At 41.9% G+C, this 17,736-nt stretch overlaps 1 protein-coding gene across 2 annotated transcripts in view; it reads left to right on the top strand.

Annotated features, from left to right (window-relative positions):
• The first annotated feature begins 268 nt into the window (after nt 1-268).
• IFRD2 (interferon related developmental regulator 2) overlaps nt 269-17,736 on the top strand; it is a 69,082-nt gene continuing 51,614 nt past the window's right edge. The window contains exons 1-5 of one of the 2 annotated variants that reach the window (XM_069206815.1): nt 269-505; nt 9,890-9,949; nt 12,317-12,436; nt 14,616-14,700; nt 15,265-15,389. In XM_069206815.1, the coding sequence (XP_069062916.1) occupies nt 457-505; nt 9,890-9,949; nt 12,317-12,436; nt 14,616-14,700; nt 15,265-15,389 (439 nt within the window). In that variant the 5' untranslated portion in view covers nt 269-456. The remainder of the gene's footprint in view (nt 506-9,889; nt 9,950-12,316; nt 12,437-14,615; nt 14,701-15,264; nt 15,390-17,736) is intronic. The other variant, XM_069206814.1, reaches the window with a different exon arrangement.

Here is a 17,736-nt window from a genome sequence, read left to right as displayed (position 1 = left end):
TGTCCCTTATTTTACTCCGTGTGGATGAACCCTGTTGCTTAGTTACCGCAACATTTCCACGAGCTAACACGTCCTCCTGGATGCGCAATGATTTTGCATGTAGCCTGGGATATGTATTTCATATAGCTGCAAAACCCCTCACTGGCAAATTTGTTACGTCATAGGAAAACTATATTCCCATAATGCCAGAGCCCTGTCGGCCGCTAGGAAATGTGCTGCTGCGCTAAGCACTGTGGGAGTTATAGTCCTGCAGCGTCCTCGTGAAAGGGGCGCTTGTGGCGGCGGGACTGCAGGTTCCAGGGACCTTTGCAGCAGCGGGCGGGAGCGGGGACAGCTCAGAGGGCGCCGAAAGAAGATGGTGTCGGAGCTAGCGGTGTGTTTCCCAATCCCTGTGCTGAGCGAAAACGTGTGGAGCGGCGGCGGGGCAGCGCAAACTCCGCACTCCTGATAGCGGGAATGCCGAAGCCCAGAAGGACCCACCCGCAGGCCAAGCGGAACGGCCGGGGTGAGTGTGGGACAGGTGTGGGTGGGTAGGGAGGCTAGGCAGCTGTCGCGAGGCTTTGGAGAAGCGATCGAGTCGTTCCTGGCCGCGTGGGATGAGATAATGATGATAAAAACATATCGGGATATGTGATTAGTGGGTGGCAAGCGTGCTACGGTCCGAATACGTGGCTGGGTTTTGAAGGCTTGACTGGAGGTGCGTGTTACTGAGCAGCCGTGTGGGCGAGCTTCTGGAGTTGTACTTCTCGGGCTTTTAGAGGAGTGCCGAAAAGAGACCTTCACGGCTGGCGACAGGAAACAAGGGTGCTGGCGATCTAGTGTTGCGGTCATTCCTGCTTGGTGCAGACCTACCGAGGACCTTCGGTTAGAAGGCTGCGGGTTTCCATTACGTTTTTTTAGGTTTAATAATTTTATATGTAGGTTGTTCGGCGCAAGGGCCATCCACCTTGGCCATTACCTAGAGGGTGGAACATCACACCAGTACCCTATCGCAGCACCGTAGTGGGGAAACCTGTGTGTGACAGCAGGAAATATCTGCCTCCTCTCACAGTCACCCTCCTTCCAGGATGGCCTGCATTTCTGGGCAGGTGGAGGTGACCTTGTGAGAAGGGTGGCCTTTCCACTTTGCTCCTCTCTTCCCTGTACGCGGACTGTTTGCTTTTGTGGTCAGTACACGGCAGTTTGTTGCCACACTCCCCCCCCCCCCCCCCCCCCCCATCTGATTATGTGATTGGAGATCATAATCTAACACAGACTCAGTATTTCGAGTACGTTATCTATGTTAGGTAACAACTCTTTAACAGTAATTGCAGCGACATAGCAATAAAATGAAAACTAGAGGATTATACCTAAAGGTAAAATATATATTTTTTTATTTTATTAAATAAAGCTGGGCACTAAGATATATATATATATATATATATATATATATATATATATACATACATATACACACACACACACACTCGTAAACGCATACGGCCTATATAAGGAAATTAAAATGAACAGTCACCGTGGCTTAGTTTATCAGTGTGCCTTGAATGTTAAATGAAACCGTTCCTTCACTGCTCCCACTATAAGTACATGTCTGGCTGGACTTCGTTAATGTTAGCCATGAGATGACTGCCCAGTTCCATATGTCTGCTTATGATAAGGGCTTAACTGCAAGATCCAAAAAGTTAACTTCATTTAACGTGCTTTGCCATTTGAGTGAAAACACTTGATGGCGGTTTCTACAATACATATTTTCAGAATTAGTATGACTTTTGTAAGATTTGGTATGCACAGTATGCGTGTGCCTGGTTTAAAAACAGATTACAACCTCCCCTTGGTTTTGAAATGTGCCGGAGAATAGTTTAGGTAAAGTCTTATTAATGCACCTATTTTCTGTACTTTTCTGCAGATGGGGCTAGAAGGTCTACAGCCCTAGGGGTACACTTTGTCATTTAATGTGGTTGGCTATCATTCTAATAGTGAGCAGGTTGGTGTATTCTAACAGGGTGGTAAAGCCCCATGCGGCCTCCCCATGATATTCCCCCCCAAAAAAAGTGACTAGAGCTATAACTAAATCCCTAAAAGATACTATTGACCACTTTGCGGTACATTGTACGGTTTCTAGAACTGGTGCAGAAGCCACAATTGCAGTGAATCTGACATAAAAAAACTACTGTCCAATATCCCTCATCAACATGGAGGCCAAAATCTATTCTAAAATCTGGCCCAAAATATTATAACCATGCATCCATAATCTGATCCACAACTCTCAAACGGGATTTGTTAAAAAGAAGCTTGCCAGAAATAACATATACATTTTGCCATACATTAGAAAAGGCCCAACGATCTATCCTCCCAGAGGTTGCAAATGCCCGTGATGCTGAAAAGGCCCTTGGTAAGGTCTTGTGGTTGTTCCTGCAGTCAGTTCTCGAGACAAACAACATTGGTACAATGTTCATAAAATTGACTATGGCTTATGCCAACCAGACGTCGAAAATCGGAATCAACTGTACACACTCTACTCCCCTCAGCCTACACCAAAGCACATGACAGAGTTGCCCCCCTTTCTCCTCTACATTTCTTACTCTCCATTGATCCATTACTGCAGATGATCACTATCTCCCCAGAAGTTAGAGTTCCAGTTTGGGACAATGTAATACAAAACTGCAGCATTGCAGACAGTAACTTATTTTCTTCTGAAGGCTTTAGGAAAGCCATTCCAGAGATCACTAATATAATCCTACAATTCTCCCAGGTGTTTGGCTAACTCTTAAACAAAGACAAAATGGAGGTGCTCCCCCTTAACCCGTTTGGCTTGCCTACTCGCTTGAGGAGACTTGGGACTCAGATGGCAGCCCAAGTTCATCAAATACCTGGCTATCAGTTACCAGTGATCTAACTGAATCACTAAGACACAATGAAACCCAACCCGTATCTAAAGTCAAGGACCTTTCCGCCTCATGGTCCCCCCAAATACATATATCTTGGTGGGGCAAACTCCAGACACGTAAAAGGATGACTAACCCAATAGTACATTTTGTCACATCCATGCTTCAGTTGAAACGATCACCCACTTTAACTCTGTCGACAAGCTGACGTCCAACTTCATCTGGAATGTCAGAAGAGCTAGAATCACCTATAAGACTGAATACATTTTGCGATGGGAGGTTGCAACCTACCAAACTGGAACCTCTATTAGTCGGCCTTCTTGGTAGTGCAAGGAGCCCCTTGGCTTTTGCCAGATACAATGGAACACCCCTGCTGTTTGGAAATAGAATGTTCATTATGCGAGCCCTTCAATACCACTTCCATTATCACCACGTCAAAATAAGTTTACTCACTCACTAAATATTTACTGATACATGAGCGCGCTCAGAATACTTTAAAGACAGATGCCAAAATCTATCTATAACTTATAACTAGAGTCCATATGACACAACCCGAAAATCAGACCTGAAAGAGTAACTGTCCTTGATACTTCATGGGCAACCAAAGGCAAAAGTCTAATTCGTGACCTCCACGAGAACACCAATCTGTGCTCCTTTGCTGAACTCGAGCCCATATTCAACCTGCCCAATTTAAACTTGTATCCCTTCCTAAAAAAAATAGTGAGGCCATCAAAACTAAACCCATTTGTTCACCAAGATATTGCCTCGCAATTATTATCTTGGCACTTGAGGGCATACGGCATTGAAAATGTACAAAGATCTTAACCAGCATTCCTCCAACGCTACGTTCTCCACTACATTTGAAATAGACCAAACATCTAACCCCCAGATACACTGACTTGATTTCAGAAGAAAGTTCGTCAAAAACCTGCAACACATCACTTCACAACAAAATTGCCACATCACTCATAATCAAGTGTAAGTGTGTGTGTGTGTATGTATATGTATATATATATATATACACACACACTTTTTTTTTTTTTTTTTTCCTCCTATGAACTTCTGCCTTGGGCACCTGTCAAACTACACAATTTAAAATTGCATCACAACAAATGCTGGCATTGCAACTTGACTTGTGGAACACCCACACATGTGTTCTTTAGCAGTGTCCTCCTTGGCCCATAATGCTCATTGTTTGTTTGAGAACCTATTAACAGATATCTGAAATACCAACCTCCTTAAACTTCCCAATAAATTTTTTTAGGTTGCTGGGCATCAACAAACACTCTAGGCCTCTGTGCATGATATGGCATTACATGACCAACTTCAGACCATTGCAACCAAAATTATCTTCAGAGTGGAAGTCTTTCAAAAACATATCCAGTGACGCTTGGTGGGCCTGAATCTCAGATGGCCCCATACCTCTTAAGAAGAGATTTGGAGAGAGTTTGGCAAGCTATATATATATTTCCCAATACACGCTGACATCTACATTACCTTATCACTTCTCCAATCTATTCATTAGCCTCGCTGTGTTCCCCCTTCCATCGCACCCTTTCTATTTTTTTTTTTCTTACTAATGATGTATATCTATTGTAATACATTTATGGGTCGTACATTTCCACCTTTGTTCAACATAGAACTGCCCTCTGAATATGGAATACCATTTTTTTTTTTCAACCTGACATTCTGCTCACCTATACTAAAATAGTTCATCATCATATTATTATTACTATTATTAATACTTGACTCAATGATATGTATATAAATCTATATCAAGATGAATATTTACTACCTCCAATTCTTCCTGATTTATATCTATTGTCGTTTTTTATCCTCTAAAATTGCCAGCGTGTACTTTAATTGTTGGTTCTATGAGACTCAAATACTTATGGGACAAAAACTTGGTTAGATATGAACTCTGCTGCCATATGTTGGTATCCACCAACGTTAAGCTATGCCATATTGTGGTTTGGATTGTCCTTTCGCCTTCATCATTATATCTGCCTTGTCTCCTGGTTTAGCTGGGGCAAACCAGCTGAATAGAGGTGCTGCCCTGGCATATTCCTCAATTTATATTGCCCCGTTCCCAGTGATGGATGGCATTTCAATTTTGAGTCTTTAGTATACTGCAAATATCGATTCACATATGTGTAGTACCTTGCACTTAACCAACGTATCCTGGAGCAGTATTTCTCCAAAACAGAAAATATGCATTCTGTAAACTATATACCAGTTATCAACCTACTGAATGTACAGCAGATCATATTTGTACTGCATGAGTTGCAGTGACTGTTCCGTGCTATGGCCCACCACCATAATAGTTTTTTGCGACAGTTTATCATCTCTCTCTGTTGAGAAATGTTCAGACTTTGCAGGAGTAATACTTTAATACAATACTCTCAAATGCAGATCGGTTCAAGTTGGTAACTAGTTTGAAGTGTCCGTGCTGTTCCTTGTCGGGTCATTGTGTCAGGACCCTGCACATGAAAAAAAAACAGTGCCCTGGTGTATAAAGCACAACATCTGTGTGTGTGTGTGTAATCAGAAGCCCGTTGGTCGGGTATGATTTATGAACAAACAATTGTCATGCCAAAAAACAGGTTGCCCCGATATGTTTGGCCTCATTTCAGAGCAGGCACCAATTGCCAACCTTCTGCCGTATGCTAAGAAAAGGGACCACAAACAAATTATTGGTGTAATGACCTAACAAAACACATTTTTTTTGCTAAGACATCTGATGAAAGTCAGAATGAATGGTGTTGTAGGCCCATATTACTTTAAAGTACTATGAAGTATTTACCACTTATTTCCCTCAAAGGGTTATCTTGTTTTAGTTTGTTTAGGATTTCAGTATTGCAGACTTACTGAGTGCATTTGCTTAGTGCTCAAAATGGCAAACTGTGACCAGACATAGCAGACTTGCCGTTTACGAATGTGTTAGAAAGTAGCTTGGAATATGCAGACGTTGCATAGCGCGTCGCCTTTCCCCCGCAGTAACCACTTCCTAGTTTTCTTGTTAATCTCTTTACCAACAGCACCTTTGTCCCTGATTGATGTCCTTGTGCGTGACTACTTTGTTCATTCTGCCACACTAGGCATTGCTATAATGTATACATTGTTGCAGCTAATGTTTTGTAGTAAGGAATAAAGGTGGGCCCATAGAAGCATCTCATTATATTTCTCACTCTTAACAGTGGTCTTTTAGTGTAGTGTTGTGTAATAATCAATTTTACGTATTGCATATTTGAGTGTGATAATCCAGGTATTGTGGAACCCAGATCAAATTATAAGACAAACATAATATTAGCCTATGCTGTAATACCTATGGTGTGTATTTTTTTTTTGTCTTTTTTTTTTTTTTTTTTGTCGGTCTCTTTCATAGACCAGCCTTGTTTTTAGGGGCGAGCGCAAAGCGATCCGTCCCCTGTTGTAATCTCTTTGGGCTTCTAACCACGACCATGTCACGTCAGTCACTTTCATTAGTTTGTTGGCATGCCTTTTAAAATCCGCTTGCTTTCATTTGTGAAAGGCATGCATACTTCATGCCTTTTCTGGTATTTAGACGTCTTTCAGCGCACCGGTAAACTACTGAAAACATACGAGTCTCCATGTTTTCAGCATGGTTTCCGGACTACTTTATCTTTATATTTTCCATGCAGTGTGATCACGCTGGGGTTTACATGGCGCGATCGTGCTTGGCTTCTCCGTTTTCAATTTCCGTGCGATCGTGCTGTGTTTTTTTTTTTTTTTTTTTTTTTTGGTGTGGCAAGAAAAGTCCGGCGAGTTTACAACGCTAATAGCTCTAACTCGAGCAAATGTGAGACCCGTTGCATTGCAAATGCTTGTTTTTCCATCTATCCACTGTTGTGGAGTAGGCATTGGTGATTTGACCAATATCAGATGGACATCAATAAACCTTGGTGCTGCTCAAGAAGCATGCTCTTTCGAGAAAGTGAAGTTTCTGCATGAACACAGCTTATAGAGAGCTGTAAGTGCACTCTGAACAGGTTTCACCCATAGTTTCCCTGGCAATATAAAGGAGTGTGCTGACAGTGCTAACACATTTGTAGTGGGTCTTCGTACACCAACGCGCAGGGCTGTTCTCGTGTTGGTCGCATTTTATTACACCCACGTCAGCTTTTCAACACAACCGTCCTCTTTCACTGGTGGTTCTTGTTTCCAAGAGCTGGAGGCCTCGCATAATTATTTGTATGACCTTTTCATGGATCTGTGTTGGGGGTAAAAAAAAAAACTTGATTTAACATGACGTTTTGATGGATCCATTACCAGTAGTTACATTTGGTGCTTGAACTGGGGACCTAGGAGGACTGACAAGGAACATGGTTGGCGTGCTTATGTTGTCTTTAACCATATTGGTCTTGTCTTATCAAATGGAAGCAAAACGCCTGTACCTACACTTTACTTGTTGACTGTAATAGATATTTCTACTTCAGAAAATGACTTCATGATTCAAGTGTCAGCAATGAATTCCTTATTTGACCTACATCCTGTACCTCCTCACTGATTTCGTCTAAAATGTAGAAGTATGTTTAAAATTGCGTCTTTACCTAAGCAGCAGGAATTTTATACAGTCAGTTCTTGAGGTGCTTACTCACCAGGTGGTAACAGCCAAAGTACTAATTGGCATACAGCGCTAATTTGTTGAGGCCTACTTCAATTAGAGCAGCGCATCTCAGATTATTATTATTTTTTTTAATTTGTCTGGCTGCAACCTCTTCACAATTTTCAGCCCTCATTCAATCATTAGCAAGCAATTATCTTTACGTCCTGCTGCAAAATGATTTTGAGATCTTGCCACTAAAGTTGGAATGTTCAAGGCTACCAATAATTAAGTTTCTTTGGGAGTGAGTGAAAGGCTGCTAAGTAGAGACTTAGGGCCAGATGTACTGAAACATTTTTCCATATCCACAGAATGGGTAAAACCCTTTGATACATCTGGCCCTTAGTGTTGTTCATTTTGATAACTTTCCTTCTAGGCTGGTTAGCGTTATCCACTTTAAACTTCTTTGTTCTGTTTACCCTCGATGTGAAGCTTTGCTTCTTTCTGGCATGGATGTAGAGTCGGCAATAGACCAGTATCCTCATGAACACCTTTTTACAATCAAGCTTTTTATCCAAAAGCATTTTACAGGTCAGAACGTTGAGATTTAATTTTATGCAGAGTTGTAATCTGCGGTTGGCTGAAAAAGGGTTCAGGGTGACTTGTTGACAACTCTCAGCCTAGACTTCTCAATTCTTTTACACCAGCAAACAATGCTTTTTTTCAGCGTCCATGATTGGGGGACAGGGCTGCTTTTGTCACCGTTTCTCACCCAAATGTCTAATAAGTTTGCAAACTGGCACACCGTCCCTACAATCACTTACAAGTGAAGCTCTACCAATCTTAATTGGTAGTCTTTTGGAAAGAGAACCTAATGTTCTAGGACAAAATTGGTGGTTTTGTGAGCAGTGGTGACGGAGTATGCTAACGAGCATTTGCAATGCAATGGGTCTTGCATTTGCTAAAGTTAGTGCCTAAACGGACTTTTCTTGCCACATAAATTGAAAAGTAAAAAGAGTTTCACATAAGCAAGTGGATTCACAGCGCTATGGCCACCATTAGCACCAGCGTGAACACACAAAAGGAAAAAGAAGTTCGCTCGCAGTAACACTTATCGGCAAAAGTGCAATTAGCCATGTAACAGGGGCGATGGCCAATGCGGTAACAAAGCCTCCCCAATGGAGGGACAAACCTAAACCATTTACTAATGTCTTCAAAGGATTTTTGAAGAGCAAGCCAACAAACAAATGGTACTGATGGGTGTGGTTGAAAGCCCAGATACATACCAAGATGTCAGAAAAGCAGCCCTTGCGTGCTGCCATGCTCAGCCTAAAAGGGGAGCATACCGCTACTAGAGTTTGTTCTATTTCAGCAGACACTTCGTACTGGTGTGGGTGACTTAAGGGCTGCTGAGGGCAGTTTGTTTGATCATGTAGATGGCTATTGCAACCCAACAGAACTATTGGTAATAGAAACCAATACATTGAAAACCAATTTACTAGACAGCGTACCCATAGGTGATGCACATGTAAACATTCGAACCCTTAAATAAATTGATCCAATTTAAGATTTGGCATTGCATATAAGTGCATTGTTTTATTGTTCAATCAATAAATGAGTTTGGAAACCAGGTAGTCCCTGTCCTTCAAAATCCAGCTCGTTATTTGGAAAAGCATCCCACTGTACGCAAGTTTTGCTGCCAGTACGATTTCTGGAGTGGGTACATATTTTTTATTATTATTTTTAAATTCAGGTGTATAAACTTGCCCCCAAAAATATATCTATGAATATTCTCACTTACCATACTCAAAGATGCCATAGGCATGGCCTGTTAGCCTACCTGCAGTAGTTGTCGTCTCAGATATGCCCTTTGGTGGGGTTTAGCCGTTTTTTTTTTCACCTTTTTGTAGATCTCGATGACTAGAACATGTTGAGGGTTCCACCTGTAAACTAGGCAATGATCTGTTACAGATGGTATAAGGTATGTGTCCTTGGCCCTTACAGCCATCATTCTGTTTTTTGGAAATTCACCTTTTAGTCATGCTTGGAAGTATAGCGTGGGCTGAAATGCTTTAGGCAAACTTGGACCTTCTCGATTTTGTTCCTTCCTCTTGCAATTCTACCATGCTTTTGGACTTATTTGACAAGATCACAGCTGTTCAAAACCCTTATGATGTAGGTTCTTACCCACATGATTATCAGTGCAGCAGTAGTGCATCCGATATTCTTGAAGGTGCAACGCAAGTTTTTCTGGAAATAAGTTCTCCGAGTCTGTCCGACTAGATATGCTTACAAATGTTACTAGCGTTTGCTTCAGGTGTAACTAAAACGAATATGTCAGCACAACATAATCTGCTCTTATGAGTGGTGTCATACATTATTTACTGAGGTTGTGTTTTTGTTGACTTTGTTTTGTGCCTACCTTGCTCTCCCATGGCCGAAGGGTCTCTGAGACAGGAGCTGCTGCAGCTGCAGGTCACAGCGAAAGTCAGCCTGGTGAAAGGTAATGGTCTCGGCTTCCCCACTTTCTAAAGCATGGCCCACCATCTGGCTACACGCTAACACTCCCTCTTGCGCTGTATATTGCTGGCCGTTCTCAACAATGTTTGCTCAGCTTGTATGTGACCTCTGAGGAAGGTGGGTGTCGTACATTGTGCAATCATACCTCCACCCATCGTTCCCTTAACCTACAGAGCCGGCATACTAAATTAATGTGTGTACGTTTTAGGGGAGGGGGCATGGAGTTAGTTAGAAACTTAATATACAATTAGATCGAAATATCAGGTGATACTTTATATGCCCATTTAAAGAACCTCATTTATCCATCTTTAAGATGTAAATTCTATCCTGTATTCATAAGGTAGCTACATTTATCTTGCCCACGATGTAAGTCGCATAATCTAATCAAGAAGACAACAAAACACACATCTAGTCTTTACTTTCATCCATAACCGCATCCTGATTTACCCTTTACTCCTAAGTGTATTTTGTTCGTTTTGCCAATGCTGCGAAGTACATGAATACGTATCCATTCTCAGACCCTTTTCAAGCGCAAACCAAATCCGTAATCCTCACCTTCTCGCTTGCCGTAGCCTACGCTCTAGAGTACCGTAGCACGTACATACCGACCAAGGCGTACTGTCCCTAGCATTTGCCTTTCTCTGCAACTATTAAGTTATTTTTGTATTAGCAAATATTTTAAAAATAATTAGAACTTTGTATTTGTAGTAAACGTTATTCAAACTTTAATTTTTTCACATTTTTAAACTGTGTACATAAAAGATCCCTAGACGCGCCCTTTGCCGCAGTATGCTCAGGGTTTGTTACGTTTTCTGTGACCTTGTATTGATCCGGCGTTTTACTATGTTGGTGCTTACGTCCTTTGCTAAATGACGTCATTGCATTTTATGCATCTCGTTCGCCATCCCTCCCCTCTAGTTTAGTGCCACCACCGACTCCTCTGCCTTTTTATAGTTGGTGTTTGCTTGTGGCAGCTTTCGTGCAGCGCTGCTTTGGATTGTTTGCTTTACGGCGTTAGTAATCCTGACGTATTCTCGCAGGTCATGGAGTTTCCTCAGAAAGTGCCAGGTCCTGGTAATTATAGGCCTTGCGCCAATGAAAGTCTGCCCGCCTTGGCCCCACCCGCCCTATCAGTGCACGCCAGGTCGAGCCTCGTCAGCTTTGGGATCCCATTCAGTGTGCTGACGCTGCACACCAGCCTCCTGTTGGCTCCGTCCTAGCGTTGGATTAGCGTCCTTGTACAGAAATAGCTGCCGCCTCTGTGCGGCCCCCACCCATCCTTCTTTTTTCATGCTTTAACTCCTAGATGACAGCTGTCTTTAGGTTTTCGCCAAAGTTAGCATAATTATTTCTCTTTTTAATGCAGCATGATTAAAGAAAGGGAAAAAAAAGCTTTCAAAATAGCATGCCACCTTTCTTCCGTTAATTAAGCAAAGTGTTTGCCTGGATTTGTGAGGCACAATAGAGCATACTGGGCGGTGTAGTCTTGTTTTGCTTTTATGTACATAATTAGGTTAACATACCTGAAAGCAGTGATTTGTAGGTGGGAAGTTCAGGGCTGGATAGCAAGTCTAATGACTGGAGAGAGGTTATCACCACAATAGTATGTTAATTTTGCAATGGGAAGGACATGCTTTTTGGTTGGAGAGGTTCTTTATGTATGAAGTCTATGAAGCCTTTATTGTGGTATTTGTTGAGGTTTAGGGTTGTCTTTTGTTACCGTTTAGATTGAGTTTTTAAAACATTCAGACTGAGTAGTGTTTGCACAAGCTGCCCCGTGTCCGAGTTCTAAATCATCTTAGTGATGGTTAGAACTCTGGCCATTGAGCTAAATGCTAATGTTTCAGTAATTTGACACAGGTCAGAACACTCACGACTAAGCAGTGGTGTAATCGTGAGAGTTGATTCCGCCCTCTGACGACAAAATAATTGTCCTTCTCAGAGGATTACTTTGGTTTTGTAGGCAGATATAAAATGACACAAATAGCAGCTCCCCTGCTGGTCTCGGTTGAAGTAAACACGGCAAAGGTGTGCAGGGTCTCAAGGTCATACTTGGTGTGCAGGTGCAGTAGATGTCATACTGGTCTGTGTGGAGTGACCCCGTGAACTGGAAAGCGTTGGAGGTAGAAGTCGAGACGCCGGAAAATTATATTCTCTACACTATACTGGCTGCAACAGATAAGTTATGCATTGGAAACTGCCTTAGCCCCATTATACCCTCCCATTCCTTTCTGTAAGGCTGATCTTCAACATGCATGGCCTGCGCATTCTCGTACTTGGTGCTTACATGGTAGGAGCCCAGCCCCTAGGGTGCCACCTTTGATACTGACCATTGCTCTTCATTTCCCAGGTGTCCGAGGCACAGCTGCAGCAGATTCGCAGGCCAGCGACGATGACGAGGTTGCCAGTGAAGGGCAGAGCCACTACAGCAGCAATAGTGAAACAGCCAGTGTTGCGGAGGAAGGAACAGGTGAGTAGGCAGTTGAATCGTCAGGGCTAATTGTCATTTCTCTACATGAGCCTGTCTAAACCCCTTTCCCATTGCACTTCCTTTGCTAAGTGTTTCACAAGGCTTTCTGTTGGCAAATGGCCTCTACTTTTCCATCCAATTAAGTGACTTCGTCTCCTTGTGGCCAGTTCTTTTTCTGACCCCTAGGTGTCTACTGCACTAGAGTGCATATGTTCCTCACTTAAGAGTGAAGTCGAGGGTATTCTAGTGTGCACGTTTCCTACGTTGGATACTCGACATTGGGATTCTGGCCCTGTGTGCGGGATTTCATCAGTGATTTGCCCACATTAAGTCATTGCGGGCAAGCTACTGTCGCACTTTGGCTAAGATGGAAAGGGGATGCAGTGTACTGTCTCTTTTTTAAATGCTCCACACTGTTCTGCACTTCATTCTTGGGTAGATTCCTGCCAGATGGCACAGCTGTCTCATTGTGAAAGACTTATTGAGGACATGCCAATGGTTGCTTTGAAAGGGACTCCTTCCATTGACTTTTTGTTTTGCCTCTAATGTACTTGCTCTTCATGTATTGGTTTTATTCGCTTTAACCCATTTGGCTAGTCTGTCTCCCTTCTGTGAGCATAGTTTTTTTTTTTTTTCTCCCCTTATCTGTTTGATGGGTTCCCCAAGTGTTTGCTTCTAGAATGAGCAAAAAAAAAAACTTCCTGAAATGCACTCTGAGAATGCATGCATTTCTCCCTCTTTGTTTTCCCAATTCTCCCAGCACATTTATTTTTATAAAAAATCATAAAATTCTATTTTCAACACTTTTTGCATTTGAGCTACTGTTTAGTTTTATACAGATCCGCCTTTCCACTGGCTCTCCTGCACACTGTTTTAAACTGTTTTATCTAGGGCCTTTCCTATATTTCTGTGTGCACATTTTTATCTTTTACCGCTAATGCTAACATAACTTAAAAAAAAAAAAAAAACACACAATTTTCTTAAGCGTTCTGTAAGAGTACATATATATTTTTACCATTCAGCATGTTTGCCCGCTTCTTTCAGCACGTTTTTTATTAGATGAAATGTCCTTCCCACAACTTTGCCCCTTGTGCTGCTCTTACATACATAATTGTACTCTTTAACTCCACATTGCACTCATCTGGGTTTCTGTGCAGCATGGCTACAACCATTTGCAAAGGCAATATGTCCCAAAGCGAGATCTATGCCAGTTTGTTACCTTTTTAATATCAATAGAATTTCAAACACTGCAAGTTAACTCCTCTGCCATCCCAATAAATGTTATATTGTTTGCAGGATGAAAGCTATTGACTTTACACGTTCTTCAGATAGCCTTGAAATGCATTCTGGTAGAACAGTCCTTTAAACAGCAGGAGATCCTAAACTGATCATGCACCTCAACATAATGCGGCTAAAAAGTGAACACCTTTTGACATAAGATCGAAGAGTGGTGTTTAATGAAGACTCTGTGACTTCAAATTAACTCCTCCCACATTATTAAAAATGTTGTCCTTTTGCAATATAAACGCTTTTAGTGGAGATAATTGTAGCACCTTTTGATTTAGCAGACTTTCAAATATATACAACAAAGGCCCTTGAGCTCTTACCTTTTTGACTGAGAGTCGGAGATATTAATAACTAGACACTGGAGCCGCTCTGTTGAGCTGGTGAAAACATACTGATGACTTACAAAAGTAAAATTTAATGAGGCTTCATATTGACTACAAGTTAAGGTTTCTCCCATTAATAAAAACTAGTTATTTTTTTGCAGTATGAATTTTATTGACTTCCAGCTTGCTGAAATTCTTTTAAATGCTTTGTGACTGAACACAACATCAAGCACACATGACCATGGTGAGCACAGGCATCGGCCCATAAGGTTCAGGATGATAGTTGGAGACCTTCGTAAAATTATCAGCTTGGCATTATGTCTGCTGTAATTCAGATGACACCAAAACGAGAAATGTTGATTTAATCGGTCTGCCTGGTGCCTCACTAGTCAGTAGATTTTAAACTTATTCACCCTGCGGCAGTTTTACAGCCCCCTACCCCTCAAAAGCCTCTTATAATCCCATGTAAACCTAAGGCTTAAAATGCCCCTCAAAGTTAGGTCTGTCCCCAACCCAGTAAATAATTTTTAAATCTGACTGCCACTTTGACAGTTACATCTGTGTTTCAGGGAGTGAGTCGGTGGATGAGCAGACGTTGCAGGAAGAGCGGGAAGATAAGCTGAAAGAATGCATTGACAATGTGATGGATAAGAGGTGAGCCATCATTTTGTGCCACGGTTGAATTTCTTTTATGTATCGTGCTTAAAAACTAGAAGAAAAAATAAGTGGTGTTTGTGCTCTGCAAAGGTAGATCCAGCAGACAGTTGGTTAATGGAGGTGTAAAGGTATAAGGGCCTTGATAGGAATACTGACAAGGAATCCTGCTAAATCGATTAACAGATGGCTGAAGAAATGGTCCCATGAGCAAAAGTGACTGGGTTTTTGTTGACGAAACAAATAAGGTTCCTGGTATCCCATGTGCATACTTAAAGGTGAACGGCGGTAACTGTGGTATTTGTTCAAACTTTGCATGCACAAGTTTTAAAAGTACCTGGCCTGCACACGGACTCTTCTTTTGGAGCCATGCTGTGAGAGCTGTCTCCACACATCTGTAAAGTTCCTCATCTGTACCAGAGAACAAGTGTAGCCTACATTTCCTGTACCATTGTCTACCCATAAATGACACCAAAAAGTGTGTCTTTGTCCGGTGAGCTGAGAACCTGCTTTTCCCTGGATCTTTTCCTTTGTTGACCCAGCGTGTCCTGTTTCTTTTAACAGTGCTAAAACACGTCAGACGGCCCTGGAGAGCTTGCGGCTTGCATTGTCAGCTAGGATCTTGTATGACTTCCTGTTAGAGCGACGTCTCACACTCACAGATGCTCTGGAACGATGTCTGAAGAAAGGTAGGTTGCGTCTTGAAACTGGTGTCTGTCATCATGCAGTCTGCACGGTGATGGGGAAGAGTGCGGTGGTGAACAGAGGAGAGGAATGATTGGATAAGAAATAGCATTTTTATTCAAGTTTTCCCCATCTTCAGAAGACCTTAAGCTACTTTTCTGCCTTCAGTGTTTAATGGAATAAAGAACGTCCATAGGCACCCAACTATCATTATATAGGATATTCCACACTATCAGATCCCTTCTTTCTAATCTCTTATATTGTCACCAGGCATCTGTATCACTGTGTGGAATGAGGAACTACCAATCAAGCACATTTTGTGCCTTCTCCCTTCAAGCAGATCACTGCCTTGAGTAACGGCATCCACCAGTCATTTGTACAGGGTTGTGTAATTTTCTAAAACATGTAGTTGTTCAGTGAGCAGAATGCTTCGGAAATGTACTTGCCATGTGTAAAAATCTGTTCGTTCATTGTGGTGCCATGCAGTGCTGTGTCCAGCTTTGTAACAGTCTAATTGTATGTGAGCTCCTATATTAACTTATTTCATTGTGTTGGGGATGATACTCATTTAGTGGCTCAAAATAGACGTGAAATGCCAGATCCATGGTTATAACGTCCTAGGTGCCTGTGTGCACCCATAAACATGTTTAAGGATAGTCACCAACTCCTCCTCAGTCTCTTTCCATACTGAAAAAGTTGGGACTTTACTCCTGAGAAGGACTGGAGAAAGCTTCCAGGGTAGGGGTGTAGGAAAAGAGAATTTTTTAATCAATGAAGTAAGTTTGCCCATGTGAAAATAGAATTATAGAAGTATGGTTTTAAAGCCTGCTAGAAACTACAGTGAAACTATTGTGAATTCCTAAATGTGCAAATCTGCACCAGTGTACGGATCTACACCTGCAGATTTTGTGTCTTTCTTTAGGGACCTGCCCCTTAATTTGTTTTGATGCTGTCTGTAATAGTTTTCCACTTATTGGTCTTTATCATTTTTAGGTCTGGTTCGACAGCAGAGCTTTCGACAAACCTAAAAAAAAAAAAAAGCTTTCAGGAGTACTACAGAGTGACTTTAAGTCCATATGTTTGTGGATAGGATACTTGTTTTGGGTCCCCTCCCCCCCTCCATACAACTTGATTATTTTGCTTATCCTGCTGACTTAACCATTAGCTGTATGGCTCCCTTGAGAAGTGACTATTAGCCTTTCGGGTAGGGACACAGGGAATTGTAATGCTGTTGAAGTGTCCTAGATAAGTAGATGATTAAATAGGTTGTGTTTCTCTGGCAGAAGCACAGATGGAGGAGGGCAGCCATGAGTAACACGTTGCTGTTTTCCAGTCCCATCAACTGCCCCTTCCCTTTCTTTCATTCCCTTTAGACTTAGAGTGGAGTTATGTTTGAGAGCAGAATGGGATGCACAGGGCTAAACTAATGTACATACCTTTTAAGGTCTGGCTTAACACCGAAGCTGTTGGCTGTCCTTATGTGGTGAACAAAAAAAGCTGCGGAGTACTACTGAGAGGGGAGTAGAGTAAATCCACATTTTGGTTCCCTAAGTACAGGATATGATAGGCCTACATGTATGTACTTCCACTAAAGAGTACTTGTGTTGCGCTTTTTGGCTTGTGGCAGAGCTTATGGTGACAAGCCAGTGATAATGGCTATAGGCCTGATCTGTTTGTTATGACATGTCATGATAAAGGCTGTATTAATTTTGAAAAACAGATGTTAAACTCTATCAGCATTTAAGGGTGGATTATTACTCTGCATTAAAGCCTACAGGGATGTATTTTGATACATTGAATTTCGCAGATTACAGTAGTAGTAGGAAAGGGATTTGGTGTTTTGTTACCTGTAATGAAACATGGATATAGACTATTATCTATGAGAATCCTTACTAGGCTGTCTAATGAGATAGTATTTGGCTTACTCAACTGTAAATTGTGTCTACGTTTCTAATATTATGACTGTGTGCCTGATAGTTTCCTTGTGAAATAGCTTATGCCCAAGATAGTAGGCCTGATTTGGATATGACAAGCTATAGGCCTGGTTGGTGCATTGGGGAACATCCTGTGCTGTGTGTCTGATCTGCTTGTTCTGAAAAGTTTTATGGCAAAAGCAGTAGGCCTGGCTTATTTATTGTGAAAGTCTCTTGTTAAAGCCAAAATGCCTTCTCACATTGTTACGGGCCGTAGACTGGTTTTTAGTTACATGTGATCTCGGCCACAGTAGGCAAGGAGTTTGGTGTTGGTCACCCACTCTAACACACCACTGGGAGAGAATCTCACTGTGATGAATCTACTTAGGCCCTACTAAGGTGGGTTGTGTAGAGTTTTGCCAGCAGTAATTTTGTACAG

Source organism: Pleurodeles waltl, chromosome 9 (genome assembly GCF_031143425.1).
Source record: "Pleurodeles waltl isolate 20211129_DDA chromosome 9, aPleWal1.hap1.20221129, whole genome shotgun sequence".
NCBI lineage: Eukaryota > Metazoa > Chordata > Amphibia > Caudata > Salamandridae > Pleurodeles > Pleurodeles waltl.
The sequence above is the reverse complement of the archived record's forward strand: the minus strand, read 5'-3'. Positions and strand labels throughout refer to the sequence as shown.